The sequence below is a fragment of the Episyrphus balteatus genome, chromosome 3, assembly GCF_945859705.1.
Source record: "Episyrphus balteatus chromosome 3, idEpiBalt1.1, whole genome shotgun sequence".
Taxonomy (NCBI): domain Eukaryota; kingdom Metazoa; phylum Arthropoda; class Insecta; order Diptera; family Syrphidae; genus Episyrphus; species Episyrphus balteatus.
In genome coordinates, this window is record NC_079136.1 from 61,549,507 (window position 1) to 61,573,817 (window position 24,311).

A 24,311-nucleotide genomic window follows, 5' to 3' on the forward strand; every position below is an offset into this window, starting at 1 on the left:
AAATAATCATCACTAAGGTTTATCCTTTTCTCTTTTCTTCTTGTGTGCTTTTGTTTTTTCTTTTTTTTTCTGTTTCAATGAATCTTATTCCCAAAGATATACAAATTATTATTAGCTATATAAAGCGTTTTGAAGTATAACTTCTTCGTAATTTTTAAAGGATACTTGGGATATTTTTAAAAGGAATTTTGTTACTTTCTAAATTGTACAGTTTGAGTTTAAATTAGAATTTGTGTCTAGACTGATTTTAATAATTTTGGGAATTTAAGTACCTTCGTTTTGAAGAAAATTGTGTCTTATGTTATTATGTTTTTAAATTTGGTCAAGGTATTCATTTAATTCTTAGGAAATATTAGAAATATGTATTAAGAAATATTAAAATAACACTAAAGCTGTTTTTAAGAATTTTGTTATCTTAGAAAAAGAACACAATATGAACGAAAAATGTCTCCTCATTATGTAAAAGAGCTTTTTTCAAGACCTAGTGTCTTGTAGGGCTGTAAAAGTAACGACAAAATGAGTACCCGCATGTATACGTTACTTTTGATACTAGTACCCGCATAAATAATATCGTTACTCGTTACTTTCGTATGTTTCGCATTTTTCGCATATTTCGTATGTTTCGTGTGTTTCGCATGTTTCGTTACTTTCGTTACTTTCGCATGCTTCGTGTGTTTCGTACTAGAGCTGTAGCAAATCGTATGTATTCGTTACTAAAATGCGGGTATTCACTTCAGTAACGAGTAACGAAACGTTACTTTCTAAACCGTATCGCTAACTGCAGATAATTATCTGGAGTTTACTTTTGTCTCGATTAAAACAGTAGTGCCAAGGTTCAATAATCATTGTGTTGTCGATAATTTATACAGAAATATCAAAAGAGACGTTTTTGTATTTTCTCTATTTGGCCGAAATATGTATATCCACGACGCACATAGGAGTATTTCGATCAAAAACCTGGACAAAATTATTTTTTGAAGTAAAAGTAATTATTTTTGCTAAAAATTATTATTTATGCAAGGAAATAATTTTTTTTCAGCAAAACTTTAAAAACGCTTGTGAGAAGAAAAACTAAAAAAATAGTATGAAATTTAATACACCCAAAATGTAAAAAAAATTAAATATCTAAAATATTAGACCTTCTAGAATGGAAACATTGTGATTTTTAGGCTTAGTGAATCCAAATGCATTAATATCAATAAAAAAATTTCTGGAAAATGTTAACAACCAGTTAAAATTAAACGTAGGGCGTATGAGTGATTTTTCTAAAAGTGAAAATTTCACTCGCAAATTATTTTGTTAATCGCAAAAAATCGCACCCAATTTTTTGATATTAAATTTAAAGAATAGTCAAAGTTATCATAAATCTATGTATCGAAGCAGAATAGGAGGGAATACTATAACAAAACACTTAGACTTTAAAAAAAAGTAATAAAAATATCTATATGTGGAAGACTCTTTTCCCACTGTCATTTACTCAAACAAAAAAAATTTAATATTTCCATAACTACTCTTTAATTACTATTCAATACCTGCAATTGTATTTTTCATATGAAAATTTAATGTTTAAAAGCACACTTGCTCACAATCAATCTCTAAATATACTCACCAAATCAGCAAAAATTACAAAAAAAATTCCAGAAAATAAACAGCTGACTTTGAACTTGTTTTGACACACCAAACACTTTACCACAAAAAAAAGAAGTGCATTGTATGATCCCATGTATATTTAGCATCCGCTTTGTAAAAACTTTAATTCAAAAATCGACTTTTGTCCAGCTTTTCGACCAGAATACTCCTATGTGCGACGCAACCAATCTGTTTATGGCCTTGGTGTTAATGGTATTGATATTTAGCTTAAGAATGTACAAAAGTTTTTTGGTTTTTCAAAAAATTAGTTTATTTTCGGTGCAAAATTTTCAACACAAAAAAAAGCAGAGAAAACGAGGTTTGAAAATCACTCTCAATAGAAAAAATAAATGAAAAATTGTTCGACATGGTTGTATTGAAGTGTTAATATTTCGAGATCTGCGCGTTGCACTTTTGAAATAGAGGTCTCTAAAGAATTGTGATAAGATTACTGAAAGAATATAAACAAAAAATTACCCAAGTTTTGTCTAAAAAAGTTTCCACGTTTGATTTAAAAAAAAAACGAAAAAAATTCAATATAGCTACCTTTAAACTCTTATTACATGAGAATGCCGCAACTAATTTTAATGTTTATGACCTTAAAATGTAGCTTAGATTATAGAAATTGTTTTTGGTTTTTTTCAAATAAAAAAAATTTTACACCCTTATAGCAATGTACGAAACATACTTAAAATACCAAACATACGAAACGTATCAAATACATGAAATATACGAAATGTACGAAACACACGAAGCATGCGAAAGTAACGAAAGTAACGAAACATGCGAAACACACGAAACATACGAAATATGCGAAAAATGCGAAACATACGAAAGTAACGAGTAACGATATTATTGATGCGGGTACTAGTATCAAAAGTAACGTATGCATGCGGGTAGTCATTTTGTCGTTACTTTTACAGCCCTATTTCGTACATTTCGTATATTTCATGTATTTGATACGTTTCGTATGTTTGGTATTTTAAGTATGTTTCATACATTGGTATAAGAGTGTAAAAATTTTTTTTTGAAAAAAACCAAAAATAATTTCTACATTTTAAGGTCATAAACATTAAAATTAGTTGCGGCACTCTCATGTAATAAGAGTTTAAAGGTAGCTATATTGAATTTTTTTCGTATTTTTTTTTTAATCAAACGTGGAAACTTTTTTGATTTTTTTCCAAATTTTTAGACAAAACTTTGGTAATTTTTTGTTTATATTCTTTCAGTAATCTTATCACAATTCTTTAGAGACATTTATTTCAAAAGTGCAACGCGCAGATCTCGAAATATTAACACTTCAATACAACCATGTCGAATAATTTTTCATTTATTTTTTTCTATTGAGAGTGATTTTTAAACCTCGTTTTCTCTGCTTTTTTTTTGTTGAAAATTTTGCACCGAAAATAAATTAATTTTTTGAAAAACCAAAAAACTTTTGTACATTCTTAAGCTAAATATCAATACCATTAACACCAAGGCCATAAATAGATTGGTTGCCTCGTGGATATAAACATATTTCGGCCAAATAGAGAAAATACAAAAACGTCTCTTTTGATATTTCTGTATAAATTATCGACAACACAATGATTATTGAACCTTGGCACTACTGTTTTAATCGAGACAAAAGTAAACTCCAGATAATTATCTGCAGTTAAGTTATCATTCTGACTATGGTTACGATACCGACACAAGATGCGAAATGCGACAAATTGAGTGTATCACTTCATTTCGTATCTCTTACATCGGATTTAGTATTGAAACTGGAATCGCGTCGTTACTCGTATGTTTCGTATCTCGTACGTTTCGTATGTTTCGTTACTTCAGTACCCAGTAACGAAACATACGAGTAACGATACTGTTTAGAAAGTAACGTTTCGTTACTCGTTACTGAAGTGAATACTTGCATTTTAGTAACGAATACATACGATTTGCTACAGCTCTAGTGTCTTGTATGACGTCCGTTAAAATCTACAACATGGATGCGTTACGGTCAACTTTAAAGTATGTGTCTTATTTTTAGGAAAGGGACAATGGCGGACAAGTGTAATTTAGGCACTATGTCCCCCTAACATCTACAGATCAAATACAGATTTCATAGGTCTTGGGTCCGAAAAAAAATCAACTAAAAACAAAAACAAAGAGATCTGATACATTGTTTGTTTTTTAACACGAGTAAAAATAGAAATTGAATTTTTAAAGAAAAAAATTTAAAAAAATCCTGACCGCCACACCACAGCTGCATCACCGCGCGCTGTTTGGCGGAAAACTTCGGCGCACCACCGCCGCACCACGACTGCACCACGTTCGCACCATTTCATTTTGTATGAAAAATTCGCTGCACCATAATACATAATTTTGGATTCGGTATTAAAAAATAAAAAAAAAAAAAAGGAGATTCGAACCCGAGTATCCATAGCACTTTCAATTAGAAGTCCAACGACTTAACCACTCGACCACCAAGTCATGTTTGTACGAACTGGCAATTTTTTGTCTAAGTCAAAATAACTTTGAAGATGACTTAAACATTTAAATAAGTACGAGAATAGAATTTTTGATCATTGTGCAGACGTGGTGCGGCGGTGGTGCGGCGGTGGTTCACCGAATTTTTCCTTTAAAATGAAATGGTGCGGACGAGGTGCAGTTGTGGTGCGGTGGTGGTGCACCGATTTTTTTTCATACAAAATTTAATATGCGGACGTGGTGCGGCGGTGGTGCACCAAATTTGTTTTTATATTTTTTCATTTTTTCAAAATGAATAGTGCGGACGTTGTGTAGCGGTGGTGCGGTGGCTTAGAAATTAAAAAAATGGTGCAGCGGTGGTGCGGTTGTCTAGAAATGTTTGATTATGGTGCGGACGTGGTGGTGCGGTGCAATAAAAATATCTAATAACAGTGCGGACGTGGTGCAGCGGTGGTGTGGTGAAATTTTTACTCAGGAAGGATTGTTGGAGAAAATTTTAAGAAACTTAATATATTTTTAATTGTGATTGACCGATTGAAATGTTTTTAACATTCGAAGAAAAAAACTTTTGGTCAATTATAAACATGTCGCTTATATTGCCTCCATAAATTTTCCTCCAAAAAATTTCACCTAACTAAAAGCTATAACAGTATTTATAGCGTATGAGTGATTTTTTTTTAAAGATATCGCATTCAAAATATAGGATACAGAATAAAAGGTCGTACTTCTCAATTAACTTTATTTGAGTTGATTTATAACAAGGCCTTTAGGCAAAATTTGTCACAATGTTCACAATATTGACACGACACTAAAATTTCATTAATCACACTTACATTGTTCCATTTCCTACATACTGCTCATTTTATCACAATTCCTATGAAGACTATTCCTTCGAAATGACCCAATCACACTCCTCTTTTACAACAATTCTTGGTGTAATTATCGTACTCCTAGATCCTAGAAATGCACATCCGTCTTCTCCGAACGTACATATTGTCAATGTCAATTACAGACACACACATCAGACAATGAGAATCTGAAACCCTTCCATTGAAATAGAAATGCGAAAAAAAAATCTCTTCAGAAATCAATTCGCACTTCAGAATATTGCTAACAAAACAACAAAATGGCAAGGTGCCAATCTAAAGGAAAAAATCAACTCAAAAGCTGTCAAATCTTTGGCCTTTTTTTATTCCATGAATATATATCATTGTCCTTTACAATCACAATACTATTATTTTTTTTCAAATATACCTCACTTCCTATTTCATTTGTCGTGGGTTCATTTTGATTGACATGGTTCACTTTGAAAAATATCCCTCTGTCATTCACACAGTGTCCCCCTATATTCACTTAACCTTTGGCAATTGAAAATAAGAAAAACTTCCCTTCCAAACAGGAAATGAGATCCTTTAAGCAGAAAAAAAAATAAAATATACTCCAAACAATCTATCTATCGTCCCTCCTACTGTTTGATGTGCCGTTTTCGACAACAAAAAGGACTCTTCATTCTCAAGACACTTAAACTTTATGTTCTCTTCGTTGACCCTTAAACGTTTCATATGTCCGTCGGTCGGTTACTGCCGCCCATTTTGTTAACATAGACACACACTTGAACTCATAAAAAAATCTCAGCAATTTCTAAGACGAAAAAAATAAGAAAAAACATTTTCAGCACCTGAGAACGGAAATTAACTAGAAAATTGAATCCTCAGCAAAAAAGGAGTATTGTGACGGGATTTGGAATTCAATTTGCTTTGTTATACGAAAAATAAGCTCTTACTCCTGCTAAATTTCTGCTCTAAAAAGATTTTCAATAGAAATGAGATATTAGAGAAGTAGAGTGGATTTTGTCGATGTAACCATACACTATCTTAGGACAAAAATACAACACATGCATTGCATTTTAGGATTTGGAGAGGAAATATTCCTATGATCTGTAAAAATAGATACGAGAATTCTCTGCATAGAAAGTCTCAAAAGGATGCCATTATGACGATATCTTGTGTGGTACCGATTTTATTGGAAAAATTTTATTCGTTTTCCTTTCAAGTGGATTCTTTAAAGGAGCTGTATTTTTTCGTCATTATAGTATTTTTGTTCTACCATGTGTTGGGAATTGTTCCATCTGTCATTAGTATTCTATTTAAATAAAATACACAAGAATTAAAAATAGCGATCAAAGTGTTTGGAATTTCCAGTTTCTTCAACATTAAAACAAAATATAGTGGATTTGTGAAACAATCAATAATAATTCTATCGCAGTTTCCCAGATTATTGACGAAGTACTTTATACACATAAGGAACGCATCTCTGGGTGATGTTGAGGAGACTGATTCCTCCGTTATTGGCGCAGTTCAGAGGGTCTCCTTTCTCAAGGACCGTACATACACTTCTGAGATTCAATTCTGCGGTTTTTAAACTTGTTCTTTTACCTTCTTTGTTATAACTTTCAAACCTCTTGCTATAACGTCACACAAATTCCTCTATAGCTCCTTTCCCGTTGCCTCTTTTTCACCTCAGAAGCCGATGTTCGTGTACCTCCATTTTTTTCGTTTGTAGAGCTCATTCAAAGATCTGCTTGTGCTGCTTCTCTGCAGCGCTGGTTTGTATGCTTTCTGTTAAGCTGCATGTACTTGCCGACATTCATTATAAAACAAGGGTTTCGTTGTAGTGGCCTTGTGAAATCCAGCACTTCAGAATTTGCATCTAAGATGGCTTCTTGGGAGTGTTGGCTCTGTAACTTTTGCAATCGTAGTCTTCCGACTGACGACGACGTTGAAATTCCTCACAGTATTTCCGTATGATGGCGATTGGCTACTACCAAGTAGTCGTCAGAGTCAGAGTCAATGTTGGCTCCTCGGAAGTTTGGAAGTCCATACAATTTAAAGAATGTCTGGCTTCGATCGCAATATGGTCAATCTGTTTGACGGTTGATTGATCTGGAGATTTATATGTCCTTTTGTAAATATATGAAATGCTGGAAACCCGTACTAACTACAACAACATTCTGCCCCGCATCACTAGCATGAATCCATTATTTGACATTTTTTCGTGCAGCCTATGCTTTTCGACTGTGCTTCCAAAGATGACTTCTCTCCCGAGCTGGGCAATAAAATCACCTAGAACATTTTTTTTTTTTTCGAGGAGCTCGTAGAAACTGTCTTTGGTGGACTGCCTTTCTCCTCCGTGTTTGGAAGTGTGTGCATAAATCAGGCTGATGTTGGGCGAATTTTGCTTAGATGCGTATTGTGGTAATGACATTCAGCTTGAGTCTGATTCCGATGAAGAATCCGCATCTAAATGTGCGCTGTTGTCGGTAGGAGCCGCAGTAGTACCTTGTACCTAGATGTCAAGGGTATTGCTCCATCTAATGTCAGAAAGGCTTTATAGCAGTCGAGGGCCTCCGCTAGTTGTTCGGCTGCACGTAGTCTGTTAAGGAACCTAACATTTTTCGAAATTTAATGTCCTAAATTTCATTGCAGGGTTTTTTTTATCAGTAAATACTTCCGTAGCCTAGGCTTGCCGATGTTGCAAACTTACTTTTTCGACAAGGACTTTATCGCATTAATAATTTTAACATCCCACTTTTCAATCCTTATTTTAGGTTATACATTTTGCATATACATATACATAGACTTCGTTGAAATAACAAAGAATAAAGTTTTTCTCAGTGCCCCGTGCACACCCAGCCTTAAGTTAAAATTTCTCAAATTCATGTGTTATGAAAAGGAAACTTTATTTAAATTGCATTTCCATAGCAACTAACTACTCTTGCTATGCTACCTACCTGCTCTGGAAAAATAAGAAGCTCAAAAAGTTATTGGCACAAAAGTTATACTTACCATAAACGTTATGCAAGCTCATGGATACACAAACACATTCATTATTATTCATTTAATATCACTTTGCTTGTATTAAGTTGCCATAGAGCCTACAGCTGCTTACTTCCACAACCTTACCTATTCTATATGTCCTTCGGTGTTTCAATCGATTTCATTATAATTCCTTGGCATAAATTTTGTCAAATCGATATGTCGAGCCTGAGATATATTCCAATTAATACGTAATAATATGCTACGACTTGGATATTCCTATAGGCTTTTGCATATTATTGCCTCTCTCTTTCCTCTCTTCTAACCACAATGTCCCCCAAATATGCTTGTGTTATCTACATAATGTGGTATACTGCATTGCTGACAGTGACAATGACAAATGAATGTTAAATGCCATCGGAATAGAATACCTGCCTTGAACCATGAAACCTAATTTTATCTTCAAATTGCACACCATGGAGAAATATATTCCCAGGTAATGAAGTCACGTCACACTATCACCTCTTTTCATCTGAACCAAGGAAAGGTATTTGCACCTCTTGCGACTTTCATACCAGGAAAAATAGTTCAGTTAATTCATTTGCATATAATAAGCGCACCAGCGAGTGGTAGAGAATTTCTAAGAAATCAGTTTCATTTTACAGAATACAATGACTCTCTTGTTGTGAGTTATTCGTAGAAAAGGATACCCTCGAAGATGCGTCTTGTATATGTTTCTGGTGTAGTTCAACAAAGTAAACAGATGGGGAGTAATGCCCCCCCAAGGAAAACTTCCTATTGAATTATGTTTGCACAACGTGCAATGCATAGAAATATGAACTTTTGTTGTTTATTGAAATCGGGGAAAACTGAGGAAAGATGAGAAGTTTAATTACCCAACCCTAGGCGACAACAACGCAAAACAGTTGAAATTTGTTTAGCTTCCGAAGCAAAATAGAGAATTTCTTGGAAGACTCTAAAGATGAAAATTACCTACCTACTTCTTAAGTTTTGCACTCATTTGTCTTAATTGGTTCAAACAGAAAAGTTTGTTAAGTGGAAGATGGAATGAGTAGTTTCTTTCTTTATGCAGTAATTCAAGACATTGTAGAATTCTTGAAGTCTTCATGACGCATATGGAATTATTGACTTGTGAAATTTTTCTTCAGACTTGAACTATATGTACAATGTACATACGTCATCGTAAGTTAAAAGTTTAGCCCCCTAACAATATTTATTATTCCACCAACACCAAAAATCTTCTCTTTTTTTTTGTTTGTGGAACTTCTGAATCCTTCTAAATCAATTACATCAACAACAAAAAAAAAAAGAAAAAGAAACTTTACTCTCTCAAAGTGCCTTAAGCTAATAATTCAAAATCTTCCACCATTAAAACTTCTTCAATCGATCAAAAAATGTCAAATGTCTCATGGCAATTCCAGCAGGAAACAAAACATTAAGATGCCAGCTGGGTACACCAACACTCAACACACCCACCATAACATTATTATATGTTGTAGGTATGTGTTTGAGCTTGTTGATATTCCAAATATTTCAATATTTCAATTCTTGTCACTCCTTGTGTATATTTTATCTTTCAATATAAATTCAAAAACCAACCAACAATGTAACGTTAACATATAAAATTGCCAAAAGGCATAATGTTAATTTAGCTAGAAAAAAAATTGAATATGTTGTCTGGGAGAGATACATACGTTGTATATATTTTACCAAAATCGATTGTTTCTTCAAATATACTTGGCTGACGTACTGTATGCGTACGTGATGCTGATAGAAGACGTCATAGAAAGTCTGCATTTTAGAATAACTACTGGTTTTATGCTAAAATTGATTAAGATATAAGTTCTGTTCCTTTGATTGCATTAAAGATTCAACTTGTTTTCTTCTTTAGAAAAAAATTAAGCAATGCCTTCAGAAGTAGGTACTCAAAAGTAATTAGCAGCAGAGGCTGGAAATAACACAGCTGTAGAACGTAGAAGGATTAAATATGATAAGTCATATCAGAGAACCCTGTGGTACATGAGACTTAACACTTAACAGTATATAAACCGAATACGGAATTCCTTTGAAACGTAAAAAACGAGAAGACATGTAATCAATAATGAAAAACGTAATAGTCGTAGCCTAACCAAACATTTTTCTTGAAGTGGCATAAGCTTTATAGAGTACATATTCAACATTTCAAGAAATTTTAAGGAGAGTTTAAAATCTTTTCTTTCTTCCTTTCTATTTCTTACTAGTGGGCTGTAATTTGCATTTAAAAAAAAACTTTGGTTGTCTGTAAAGTCGATTTTCGGACAATTATTTTACGTGTGTGCTTTACATTGAATGCAAAAACGCAACGTTAAATAATGTAATATCATCAACGTTGCGTTGATTTAATGTTGAAAAAAAGAGGTTGTCTGTAAAGCCGGTTTACGGTCGATGATTTTACGTGATAACGTCGTCAGAAAACAGGTTGTGTGCTTTTGTTTAAAATGAGTCAATTGAAGTGTTTACTTATTTCAAACAATCATAAATTTACAAGAAAAAGCTAAAAAAAATACCTTTTTTATTTTCTCATTATATTATTTTTTTTATTTTAAAAGTTTACAAAAAAAATTATGCAATTTAAAAGCCAAGTATTTCTTCTTAAGAATAAAACCATTTTTAAATTTTTACAATGCGCAAAAAGTATAAAAATAATTTATTGAAACAATCATTTTCATCAAAAAAAGCAAAAAAAACATGAAATTTTATCTTCTACCATTTTTTCCCTAACAACCTATAAATATAAAATCTGAAAGCTTATTGTCTTAGTTCAAAATATATATATCGATCAGGTCTATAAGACATCTACAAAAAGAGCTAAAATTTTTTTAACTCGATCATATTTCATTAAAAAAAAGCAAAAAAAAAAACATTTATTTTTATGTTCTCAGGCTATGGAATCATTTTTTTTTTGTTTGACAACCTATAAAAAATGTATACCATGTGAAAGCTTATTATTTCACCTTTAATATGACGTATCAATCTCATTTCAAAGATGCCTACAAGAGAAGATAGAATTTTTTAAAGTGAACCATGTCGAATTTCCAGACTGAGATTACGGTACTTCCCACACTGGTGGCTGTTCGGGGGGCAACAGATCTCCATTGGTGTTTTGAGGTTTTTCGCAAGTTTCTTGACTTAACATTGTGTACTCTTGTAGTTAGTCTACTGTTATGTGTGATATACCAAATGAAAGGTAATTGTATCAGAATGCTCATAAAAGTTTAATAAAATTTCTATCTGCTCTTGGTCAAAAGTTATAACCTGTTGAATTCTAAAATTTTATTTTACCGTTATCTACAAATTGTGTTTACGAAAATAATTGAAACTTCACACACATATAGTCGTAGTCATGGTTTATCATTACTCCATATACTTTATTCCTGTATCTATTAAAGAAAAAAAGTTAAAAACGGTGTTTTTTAAAAACTTGTTTCTTCCGTTATTCAGTCAAAACTCACTTAACGATTCCAATGAATAATGCCAAAACCTACATGTCCTATAATTTTGAGATTTTTTGAACGCTCCAAAAAAAGCTAAAAATGAAAAATTACCCAAAAATACCCCTAAAAAACAAGGTGTTTTTCAAAAATTCATATTTCGAAACGCAGAGTGTTGGAAAAAAATCCGTATCAGACTCCTAATTTTTTTCCCTCATCTTTCACCTGACATCTTTAGAATTGTCAAAAAAAATTTCCTTTACCCAAAATCATCATTTTTCATAGCCCTAACACATGTACAACGTTCAAACAAAACTTTATAGCTTAGTTTCAAAATTTTTTAGAATTTTTTCTTAAATGCAGTTATTCTTAAATTACTTTCATCTATCTTTAGCAAACAAATCAATTCTCTACGACTTCGCGTTTAGATTTTAGCCTAAATTTCATCTTTCCGTTTTACCCCTGTTTTCCCTATTAAATGACGGAATTTTTAAAAATCCTTCATCTGGATTAAGCTTTAGGTTATTATCTTTCAAATAAGCTATAGAAGATTTTTGTATCTCTAATAGTTTATTTTTAATTGAAATTTTTGCCGCACTGCGAAAGTGCGTTGGCTGCCATGGTTCATGGATTTATAAGACGTTATCACGTCAAAAACTAACATGAAACATCTTTAAATTAAAGTTGAAACAACGTAGGTACAAAAATTTATAATATTTGTCGGACTTAAACTTTTGTTACATGTTATCACCCTAAGTTCCAACAGTGATTTTTATCTACTTTGATTTTAAAATTATCGTCTTCAACGCAAAATCATTCCGAAAAATATTTGAATCAACTTCCTTCACCCGTTACAATGTCGGAAAAGAAGTATAACATGAAAAATGATTTTAAGATTATTATTTATAAGCAAAATGTTTCTTCTGCATTTATTCTTTTGGAAGAGATCTAGATCGGAAGAATGGCAGCGACAAGCCCCCTAGAATAGATAGATAAGTTTCCTGGAAATATGTCCACTAAACAACTGTTCTCAGTAGATAATGTAATTTTGTTAACCACTATTGGAATGTCAGATTTCCACAAGTTCCAGTCAAAAAAAAAAAAACTTTAAAACAATTAATAACAATTTTCAACTATAAAGCTTCTTTCATTTCTTTTCATATGCATCTTTAGGTATTCAAAAATAACATCAAACAAAATAGAAACAACTTATAAATTTATTGGTGTGGATCGGTACTTTGTCTTGCTTCAATTTCGAGTAAAATTTATCTAAAAAAAAAGCCATACGTTCGGAAATTCACAGATAATGCATAATGTATTTTGTTTAAAACATAAATAAACAAACTAGAAATCTTATTATGTGTGATTTGGATATGCCCTTGAGCTTGAGCAAGTTTTTGATGATATTAAAGGGTGTTAAGAATTTTAATTTGTACACAAGTTCTGAGTTTCGTATAACTTTGCTATGATAGAGTTTGTAAAAATAATGAAGCACCGAACATTGTACAAATGTATTAATTTTAAGACAACAAAAAAAAAAAAAACAAACTCGTGAAGTTTCACAGAACTGTCCAACGAATCTTTTTCGGAATAATTTTAAGGTTTTATGAAAATCATTCCCGGAACACCTCCATAATTCAAAAACTGAAATTCAATTGCTTGAAAAAAAAAATTAATATCATTGTGATTTCTATTCTAATTATTCTTAGTAAAAACTATTATGGAACATTTTTTCGAGGACTTTTACCTAAGATCACAAATTGTTTGTGAACACAGTCATTAGATAAATTTTTAAATTTTATCTGCCTTCCGCGTCGATTTCAATTACATTGCATTTTTTCGATAACAAATCAACAAGAGAAAAGCTTTTTTGCATACCATCACCCTGTTGATCTATTAAAATATTATTCATATTTTCAGAAATATGGATTAGCAATTTACAATGGAAAACGTTCCTTGTTCGTCTTATTTTCACACATGCTATCACATTCACATGTTCATGTAAAATTGTACATCAGCTGCCACTTATTTTTACATCCATACCTATGGTTAAATCGAAATAGTTTATCAATAACTTTTTTTTTTAATTTAGGTAATATTTCAAGTTCTTTTTTGATTGTTCAATTTATTGCTCTCGCATTAATAACAAATGAAATTATTGCCTGTTTATTGCGTAAACTAATAAAAAATAAAGTTTTCCAAAACTAAGAAGAAGCAATTCAGATAAAAAAAAAAAAAAACAGATGCCAAAAATACTAAATAAACAAAATAAAAATAGAACCTATGGAATAGCACCGTCACGTTGAAAACATTAATTTAGGTAAAACATCTAAAAATTGGGGAATATTAATCGAATGAAATTAGAGTTTAATTTTTTATTATTGGAAATACACTACTGGGCATAATTTAATGAACACTAATATACTGGTGTGAACATGCCTTTTAAAAATTTAGTATCGGTTCACTTCGTATTCGATTTAATCGCTGTGCAAGGTAAATGTCATTTTGACATATGTCAAAAAGTAAATTTGCACTCTATTGCAATTTGCAAAAATGCTAGAAAAGAAGTATGACTTCAATAATATTACAAACTTTCGCATTGCGTGTTGCAAAAACTTTAATCATTCGTCCTGCTGTTCACACAATCTTTCATTATAACTTTTCAAACCACAAGAAATATAAAGACACATCACACATTAAACAATTTATGTGAAATATCTTCTTTTGTATAAGTTAATGAGTTTGGTGTGTCTATTTTTTCATTACTTAAGCTACTTGAACAATAAATTTGATGAGTTCTTAGTTGAAATATGAGAGCGTGCATTTTTATTATTATACTCGTATAGTAGCTAGATATGGGTAATAAAGTTGAAAATATAAATTAAGTCCTTATGAAAAGGACATAAAACTATAATATACATACATCGTTATCAACGCATATCGAAAATTAGAAACATTTTATTTGAAAGGTAATTAGTTAATTATTGTATAGCAGTATAATTTTCGTTTTAATACTTGTGCATGAAGAACAGTGCTGGCAATAGGAATTAAATAATAACTCACAGAAGTGCTCAAACGTATGAAATTTTGTTCTTTTTTTCATCAGGAGGATACAAGTTAACAGATTAAAAACTTGAATTAAAATGTGTAGGTACCTCAATCCTCAATCTTTAAAGAATAAAGTTTATTGATGTTAAGGAGTACATTGTTTAAAAAAAAGAGGAAAAAGAGGCACTAAAATATTAAAAAGGGTCATTTTTGAACAAACTTTAAAAAGTGGAGAGAAAGTGGTTTAAGTGAAAAAAGAAGAAAAAACGCCTCTTATAGGCGCTAAGTTAGCCCTGCTCAGTTTTGCTCCGATGGTTGTCATCACTATCATTTTCAATTACAAATCCTGCTGACTTATTACTTACTGTCAGCTAAGCTGAACTGATCGTTTTTTTTCTGCACAAGAAATTGGGACTGGACTTTGAAGTTGGTCCTCCTCCTTTGCAATCATTTACACAAGTTTTTAGTTTTCTTTGTGTGTTAAATGTTGGAATTCTCCAAGCTCATCCTTTTTGAATGTTGCTGTAAGAATTATTGACTTTCTCTTCTTTAATCTCCCATATTTAGAATTTCGGACACCAAGAAACTTATGAATCTAAGGGATTTGTTCTTATGTTTTTTAAACTATCAACGTATTTTGAGTAATTTCATTTGATAAAAGCTCTTCCGGATATGTTGAACATTCAGGCTCCTACAAAAGCTGTTGCATCCAGGGTGCATGGTGAAACGTGATTATCTAGAAAAAGCAGAATTGGATCTTGGATATGTTTTAGAACATCAATGAATTCCTCTGATGACATCAGAGATACTTTCTATTTCTTCAGGGGCACCACCACCGTCCAGAAAACGACTTTCTCATACATTTTTGTAGGATCATTGAAGAATTCTTCAACAGCTTTTTTAGTCAAGGCAGTCGCAGGAGCCACACTGGTGATACTCTTAGTTTATAGTGAGTTCGCTTACAATCACCGTACAGGGAACTGGATAAATCCTGCCATAGATATGGATGGTTAGTGGTTAGTGTCAATGATAAGCAAGATACATCACTGAAGAAGAAATCTTACGAGTACCTAACATGTTAGGTACTTCACATGCATATGAAGATAGAGTAACGATGTTTCCCACTTTTGGACAATTCTTATCACTTGAGAGGTAGGTATTAGTTTTAAGCAACTCTTAAGATTCTACCTTTTTTCAATCTTCGGTCTCTGGTTTCTCACCAAGATTTTTTCGGATCATCTTGCCATTTGACGACAGACGAAATCCCTTTTTGAAGTTATTAGTCTGTTAGTTGTTCGTTTCTCATAGCTATAATAATACTTTCGAAATTTTTTTATTAGCTGTGGCTAAAGCGGCCCATACACACCACACTTGTGTGCTCACCGGAGCAACAAAATCAAAACTTTTAAATTTTTTTTGTCGGTGTCATGATCGGTGTGCCGTCTGTGGTGCGGGTGCGGTGTACACACCAAGTGTGTACACAAGTGTCTTGTCTATGGGCCGCTTAAGGCCTGATGCACACACTTAATAAATTTTTCCGCAAATTTTGGCCGCTGAGAGCTTGTAAGCACTCTCGACTCTTGTCTACATTTCAGCAACAATAACCATTTGATTTATATCTTTTTTTATAACTTGGATTTTACATCATCCATGAACATATTTTTTTAAGTCAACGGCTTAAAACTTCATTCCAAAGACTAATGGTCGATTTCATAAACATTTTACAGGCTTTTAAACTTTTAAATAACGTGTTTTTGTTTTTAAGATGTATAAGCCTGATAAATATTTAATAGAGCTTTATTGAACTGGCCATAAGAAGAGCGATTTGTTAACTAGGTCATTAACATTCCTGGGCAGTGTAAACATTGTAATTACAAACCGTTTAAACCGGAATAATAAAGTACAATAAATAAAATATGTAGGTTGGTAAGCTTCTTGAACTAAAAAAATCATAGAACCTACAAATCTAGAATTGAAACTGTATTCCGAAAGAGAAAAGCTATAAATAAACTTGAAAAGAACAAGAGAGAATTATTGATACAAAAAATTCTAATCTAGTTTTAAACTAACTACCATTTTTGTGTAGATTATTGTTGACGTGTGACGTCAGACCAAATGGCATACCTAAAATCTTCGAAGTTGTAAATGATAAATGGGTTGCTTCGCTGCGCTGCTGTCTATTGTTCTGATTATTATGTAAATTTATTGTGTACCGATGACAGCAAAGACGTTCGTGTCAATCTAAATGCATTTCGCTACAGCTATTAGTTGAGCTGCTTTTCGTAAGACAGTCATTGGGAAAAAGCTCGTTTGGTGATTCAGTGTCAATATAATGAGATTGAATGGAGTTTGTTTATTTTGCAAAAGCTTGCTACTGGATACGGATATTAATTTCTCACCCAGTTTTTATGCTTCTCAGATAATTTTAGTCTGATGATCGAGTCCACAATCGAAAGTTCACTTGTTTTTCTGATCAATACTTGGTACACCAACAATAATAGCATCACTATCACACATCTGATCTTTTTCCTTTTTAAAAGTTGGTAAATGATGACCTCTTATTCTTTGAAGAAATTCATACTTTTTCGTGAGTATCTTATTTATTAACTGTACTGTATCAAACACTTTCACTACTTTTTTTTAGTTCCATCCAATTTAATAGTTTTCATCCCTGGAAAATTTGTGTTCTTTCTCTTTAAGATATAATTGTACTTTCACAAGCATGACCAGCCCTCTTCCAGCGAAACGAGCATTTGGTCATAATTCTTTGCAGAAATACCTAATCGTAAAAAAGGTGTTATCAATTAATTATCTATAAAGCACTCACTCACCTATAATGCTTCCAACATACGCAAATAAATAAACAAAACAACAAGACTCGCCTTGAAGCAGCTTTGCAACTAGATAACAATTTGGTCTAAAACATTATTATGCCAACTATAACATCGCACATTATTCAATTTAGTATTCATTTAGATCTGAACGCCGCAACATGTGGTGGTTTTCTGGAGTAATTATTACTGCCGCCGCGAGAATTAGATCGGGCAATTTATTATTTACAAAAATTCTATTTATTATTTTTATTATTATTCCGGTTGTAAATTCATTTGCTACAACTTCAGAAAGCTCTGAATTAACATCATCATCAATAGAAGATAATTCTTTGTATTCGAAAAGACGAGTCTGTCAACGAGAACCTTTTCGAAATGCAACATTATTTTGGAATGAAGCTGAAGTTGGAAATGCTGCAATTACAAATAAACCATGTCTACAAAGAAACGGACTTCCACTTACACGGAAATGTATTCTCAATCAAAATCTACAACCATCTTGGGAAGATATTTCAACAAAGAAAGTTGATTGCTTGGACTTGACGAGGGAGAAGCTTATAACGAATCTTTTGGTAAACTTAGAACGTGAAGCATTTGGCGAGAATAAAACAAAACCTGCTGAAGCTGTTAAACAATTGAAAAGAAATCTCAAGATGAGGAATATCAAACTTATTCCAACTGATATACATTTTGCCTGTAGAATAGTTAAACAAGCTGTTGAAAGAGCAAAATCACCAGATCTATGTTTAGACTTGTTGGGAATGTACAATAGCTTGATGGGAGCCGATAGAGAAGTTCTAAGGGCTTCACAAATCTTTAATTCAACTAATAAGCTTGTTGCAAGTTTTGAAGCTTGCATTGATGGAACCTATAGAGAAAGAAGCGTTAAAAGGCTGCTTACAGAAGATCGTATCGATATGCTTGAGCTTCCTGAATTGGGAGTGAGGGCACATTTGGCCGAGAACTTGAGTGTTTTTCTTATAGATCCACAAATTGCTAATGTCTCTGGAATAGCATTATACAATCAAACATCCAACGGGGGGGCTTCAAAGATGTTTCGAGAGGAATACGGTGACTTCTTTTATCGCTTTCTGTACTCTAACGAAACTATTGGCAATCTTCTGAAAGAAAAAGGACTTCAAATGGCATCATTTTTTCCTTATGATTTGTGGAAAAGTTTAACAAGAAACCTACCTCAACCTGGACGAGTCATCATAAAGGTGTACTCCAGTGATGTTCTCTTCCTGGAACCTCGTCTCAAGACCGATCGAAAAGTATTTAGTAAAATTGCTTCCTTAACCATCCCAGGAGTCAGAGAATCCTTTCCAGGACTTTTGCCAATGATATTCCGAAATAGTGGTCCCTATGTCAATCATCCAGAAACTGGTTGTGGCTATTGGAACTATGAAACCTGGGTAAGTGATGGCATTGTTACACTCGAGAAGCAAGGCGATCTAATAGCTTGTGGAACCCATCATATGACACAATTTGCATATCTTATCGGAGGAGACTATCGTTATGCAGATTTTTCAGAAAGTATCATAATAAACAAGCTTCATTTGAGAGCTTTGGACATGATAACTCTCATCGGTTGTACCCTCTCGACCATGGGATTGTTTGGAATTTTCATAACAAGTATTATCTTCAAGTCGTGGCGGGCGAAGGCATCTTCAAAGGTTCTTCTTCATTTGTGTACAGCAATCATATGTCAAATGGGAATATTTTGTTTTGTGAATACCAACGACATGACTCAACATTTGATAGAGAATCGAGATTATATTGGATGTGTTGCAGTGGGAGCTCTTTTGCAGTATTTTGTTTTGGTACAATTCACTTGGATGCTTTTGATAGCATTTTTCCAATTTCAACGTTATGTTCAGATATTCGGTTCTAGACCCAAGCATTTTGTGTTGAAATCATCATTTATTGGCTGGGGACTTCCAATTATACCTCCAGCTATTCTCATAGCCGTGGACCGTTCATCATACATTCCGGATTTCAACTCAGATAGTTCTTTGATGTGCTATCCATCAGGGTATGGTTTAAATTTCGGTGTCATTTTGCCAGTGACACTCATAATTGTGGCTAATTTTATAATTTTCGTCATGGTTATATTGAGTATTAGACATACCATGGAAGCATCTTCGAAACGAAGTGAGAAGAAGAAAATTCTTCAACAAATTCGACTTTTGGTAATGATGTTTTTCCTTTTTGGCTTCTCGTGGATATTTGGAATTCTAGCTGCAATGGGGGCTGGTTTGTTATTTTCATATCTGTTTTGTATCACTGCCACTTTGCAGGGATTTGTTTTGTTTGTTTATTTTGTTGTATTGGATCCGGCAACTAGAAAATTGTGGTATCAGTTGTGTGGGAAAGAAGAAGATAAGTTAAGAGAATCGGAGACGGTTAAGTTGAGATCTGGAACAACTACAACGAGTGGGTAGATGAGTTTTTCATAAATAAAATAAATGAAATTATAAATATCGAATATTTAAAACAAACAAACAAAAATATTTCATTATAAACTATTTTTATGTGTGTATTCTATTTTTAAGCAAATCTGTGTTGTCTGAAGACTTTGAAAATAAAAAGTTTTTAATTTATTTAAATATTTGAGTTCATTGTGTTTTAATAATTTGAAGACCACAGCATTGTTGTTAAATTTTGGAGAGCACTTGAAGTTTATTTAAAAAGCATAAACACAAAAGTGTTGTAATGGAAAAGACAGATTGGGCGAAATGCTTGAAATTCTACAGTGAAAATGGAAAAAATTCATATGGCTCATTGGGGGACAATTAAGCCAATAAAATAAAGACTTAACACGAAGTTAAAAAACTAGATTTTGAGGATTTGTTTCTTAGAATATACGAATATACCTAAACATTGGAAAATAATGAATATATTGAAAATCCAGTATATTGTGTCCTCTAGAACAAGCCTTTTTTAAGGGTTCATTTGAAAACAATTTTGTTTAGGTATTGGTCTTTTATTTAAAATTTATTTTTAAAAATCATACATTTTTATGATTGGAAACAAAAAGTTATTACAAAAACCTAAAATGTTTTCATACATATTTCTAGGTTTTGCTTCAGATAGCTGCCCAATTGGATCAGATCGTTTTCAATTATCACAGCCTCATGAATTAGTATTTTATGCAATGTGGAAGTCATTGGCTCATTGGGCACCATGAGTACCTCACATAAAGCCTTGCAGTAATCCGTTGAAAATTCGTCAAATTTCAATTTATTGATATTCTATTCACTTGAAATAGATGCCAGAATTATTTTAAATTGAAATATCAAATTGAGGTCAATCCCCGTAATTTCAGCTGCAATTTCAAGGCTTTTGAAAAATCTTCTACTCTTATTGCCTTATAGTGTTTCCTAAACCAGCTCGTGGGAAATCAACAATAGGATAAAGCTCTTCTCTCAAATTTCAAAAGAAAGTTGAATTTTTTTAATTTTAAATATACAGTTTATTTGTTAAAGAAGATACAATGGTCGGAAAAAGTATTTTGACAAAATGAACATTTTTCTAACTGATGAGAATAATCTGTAACGGTTAAACATAAAATAAGGAAGTTGACGGTTATTTATTAAGTATATAATGGTGAATATCATGATGGTCAATGTCAGTCATATAGTTGGTATTATGCTTCGAGGCTGCATTTTTTGTATAAAAAGTATTAATTTTTGAGGGAAAAAAGTATTTTGACAAACGTTCTTTTTCAACGTTGGTAACGTAACGTAATGCATTATACGTGTTTCAAGCACGTATACAACTGACAGACTTGTTAAGGCCCCTATTTGTAAAAAATTGGGCAAAACGGCGGAACTTAACATTGAAATTAGTGCATCTTCTGTTGCAAGTCATAACTTCTGTGTGTCTGTTAAAAAATCTGTAGAGAATTGAATATATAGCGGGAAACTAAAAATTACCAAATATACAAACACAAAAATATAATTCTACTATTAAAAATTTACCACAAATGAACAAAAAATGAAAAAAATGCACTAAGAAAAATTGAAGCATTTTGAAGAATTCACTTTATCGCGGATTGACTCCAAAAAGTCTGAATTTGGAAATGCCATTCTTTCATCAAAAACTTTGTTAGCAAAAGTACCCTTTGCATTGAGATCAAAGAAGACAATTTTACCATGTTTATGGGAAGATATTTATCTCATAAAACAAAAATTGAAAAAAAAATTTAATTCTCAAAGGGACATGTTGTTGTGCTTTTCGCTTCTGGAACAAACTTGACCAAATTTTCACGGAGCTTCAACAGTTCCTTTTCCCGGATCATTGATATAGAAATTTGTGAGAATGTGGTCCATAAAAGTTTGTTTTTGAATGAAAGAAGCATACCAATATGTTCCTTTGAGAATTCAGTTTTTTTCAATTTTTGTTTTATGAGATAAATACTGTATTATCTTCCCATAAACATGGTAAAATTATCTTCTTCGAGCTCAATGCAAAGGGTACTTTTGCTTACAAGGTTTTTGATGAAAGAATGGCATTTCCAAATTCAGACTTTTTGGAGTCAATCCGCGATAAAGTAAATTCTCCAAAATGCTTAAATTTTTTTAAGTGCATTTTTTTCGTTTTTTGTCCATTTGTGGTAAATTTTTAATAGTAGAATTATATTTTTGTGTTTGTATATTTGGTAATTTTTAGTTTCCCGCTATAAATTCAATTCTCTACAGATTTTTTAACAGACACACAGAAGTTATGACTTGCAACAGAAGATGCACTAATTTCAATGTTAAGTTCCGCCGTTTTGCCCAATTTTTTACAAATAGGGGCCTTAACAAGTCTGTCAGTTGTATACGTGCTTGAAACACGTATAATGCATTACGTTACCTTACCAACGTTGAAAAAGAACGTTTGTCAAAATACTTTTTTCCCTCAAAAATTAATACTTTTTATACAAAAAATGCAGCCTCGAAGCATAATACCAACTATATGACTGACATTGACCATCATGATATTCACCATTATATACTTAATAAATAACCGTCAACTTCCTTATTTTATGTTTAACCGTTACAGATTATTCTCATCAGTTAGAAAAATGTTCATTTTGTCAAAATACTTTTTCCGACCATTGTATGTATAAGGAAAACGCTTTTGAAAAAGTCTAATACGAGCATGTAAAATCGAAGGTGCAAACTCTATAAATTTTAAATTTCCTCTTTCCAGGCTTAATTTATTGAAATCATTTTTGGGTTGTTGAGTATTCTGTTATTGCATTACATACTTTTTCATCTACCATTGTGAAAAGCAATGTATGTTTTACATCGATATCTTGTGTTGGCATGAATCTTTCAAGCTCTTAGGTTGATTTTTGAGCGAGTATTGACTAATGAACTTCACATTCAGACTTCGAAAGTCTAAACGTTTTGCAAGGAGAAAACAGATTGCTTGTATTCAAAACATGTTTTCTTTTTAATTTTCTAAAATCCTTGAAATTTATTGGTTGCATTTGAATTACAGTTAAAGGATTTCGAACATTTACTCATTTTAAATGACACAAAAGCCTAAAGTGAAAAATTTTCATAAACTCGCAAAATGTAGCGTTTCCAAGGTCATTATCCATTTTTTTTTCACTTATTCACTCCATTCAAGAGGTTTTTATATTTTTAATAATGCCGAAGCAACGAAGGCAACGATATTGCCGTTTCGACCACCTTTATATAACGGATTAACACTTTTATATACGGATTATACAATAATGCACAGCAAATTTTCGTTGTTGTCGGGAGATGTGCAGTTAGGTTCAAAACACTTAATTTTGAACTAAAAAAACATGGACCCCCGAAAAACAATTTTGGTTCTATAAAGCTTTACAGATGCAATTGCTGCTTCTGTAAAGCATTATAGAAGCAAAATTGTTAGTAGGGCCGGTTTCCACTCCTGGGCAAGCTAACACATTCGATCAAAAGTGATAACAGGAATATTGTACCAGTAATATTATTTTAAAATCTGTGGATTTTGAGATATACAAAAGGTACCTAACCAAAAAGAATTACAGTGAAACCCGGATAAGTGCCTCTCGCTTCAGTGCCTAAACCGCATAAGTACCTTTGTTTTTTTAGAACCAACATTTTAAGGATACCGAAAGGGAAATTTCCTACTACTTTTAGTTGTTGTCGTGCATTTAAAGATGCAGTTGGGTTTATTTTCTTGATCTAAAACCAAACAAAAATCTTCGAACAGCGAACTATACCTTTATTATGAATTTTACTAGCGTTACACATATCTTTTTGATATTGTGGTTTTCGACCAACTCTCTCTATCGTATGAGAAAATCAAATTTAAGGGTTGGTACGAAACAAACTTATGGGGCAGATTTTAATTGTACCTGAATTATCGCATCGAATCGAAAGTAAAAACATGAATTATTTTTCTTCAAGTTTTCTTTAAAATATGGTTTATTAAAATTCTACCTTTAAGTACTAGTGAAATCTTTAAACCAATTATAATTCTATAATCCGAATTTGATAGGAAAGAAATGTACTGTATTTTCGTCCCAGCTCCCTTAGTAAGTTTGAAATTTTATAGCTGCGTTTCTAAATAATCAATTCTGTAGGTAAAATATTTAATTTTTTTACAGAATGCAAAATTCCCTTAAACTTTGTATATCTCTTGACTTGAGTGTTGAGTAGTTTTACAGTTCAATAGAATTTTATTTTCCTAAAATCGATTGTTCGCCATCATACCATTACCATTATTGCTGGTCACGGCTACTTATACATACTTATGAAAAAGTTATATTTATGTACATTTCCACAGTATCTTTTTTTCATTTCGTTTGTAAGTTTTCAAGAGCAGCACTTTATAGATCTATTTTTATCAACAATACATAAGTGCTCTTAGCGTAATTCTAATTTATCGGTTAGATTATTTATTCATTACCTTTATGATAAAACAAAAACACCAAAACCAACATTGTTGTAGAGTTTTTTTTTATCTGAATTCGATAAGCATAAGTAAGTGATATGATAAAATTCGCGATTCGCCTACGTCATTATTTC

General features: G+C 32.2%; 2 protein-coding genes across 2 annotated transcripts in view; both read left to right on the top strand.

The window, feature by feature from the left end:
* The window catches only part of LOC129915404 (uncharacterized), a 214,626-nt gene that overhangs the window by 148,364 nt on the left and 41,951 nt on the right, over positions 1–24,311 (top strand). The window lies entirely within an intron of this gene.
* On the top strand, positions 16,725–19,886 carry LOC129915397 (adhesion G-protein coupled receptor G2-like). The gene has a single exon (XM_055994911.1). The coding sequence runs from the start codon at positions 17,439–17,441 to the stop codon at positions 19,719–19,721; it is 2,283 nt and encodes a 760-aa protein (XP_055850886.1). The 5' UTR covers positions 16,725–17,438; the 3' UTR covers positions 19,722–19,886.

Coding starts and splice junctions, on each gene's coding strand:
- LOC129915397 (XM_055994911.1), top strand. CDS start 17,439: ATGTGGTGGTTTTCTGGAGTAATTATTACTGCCGCCGCGAGAATTAGA.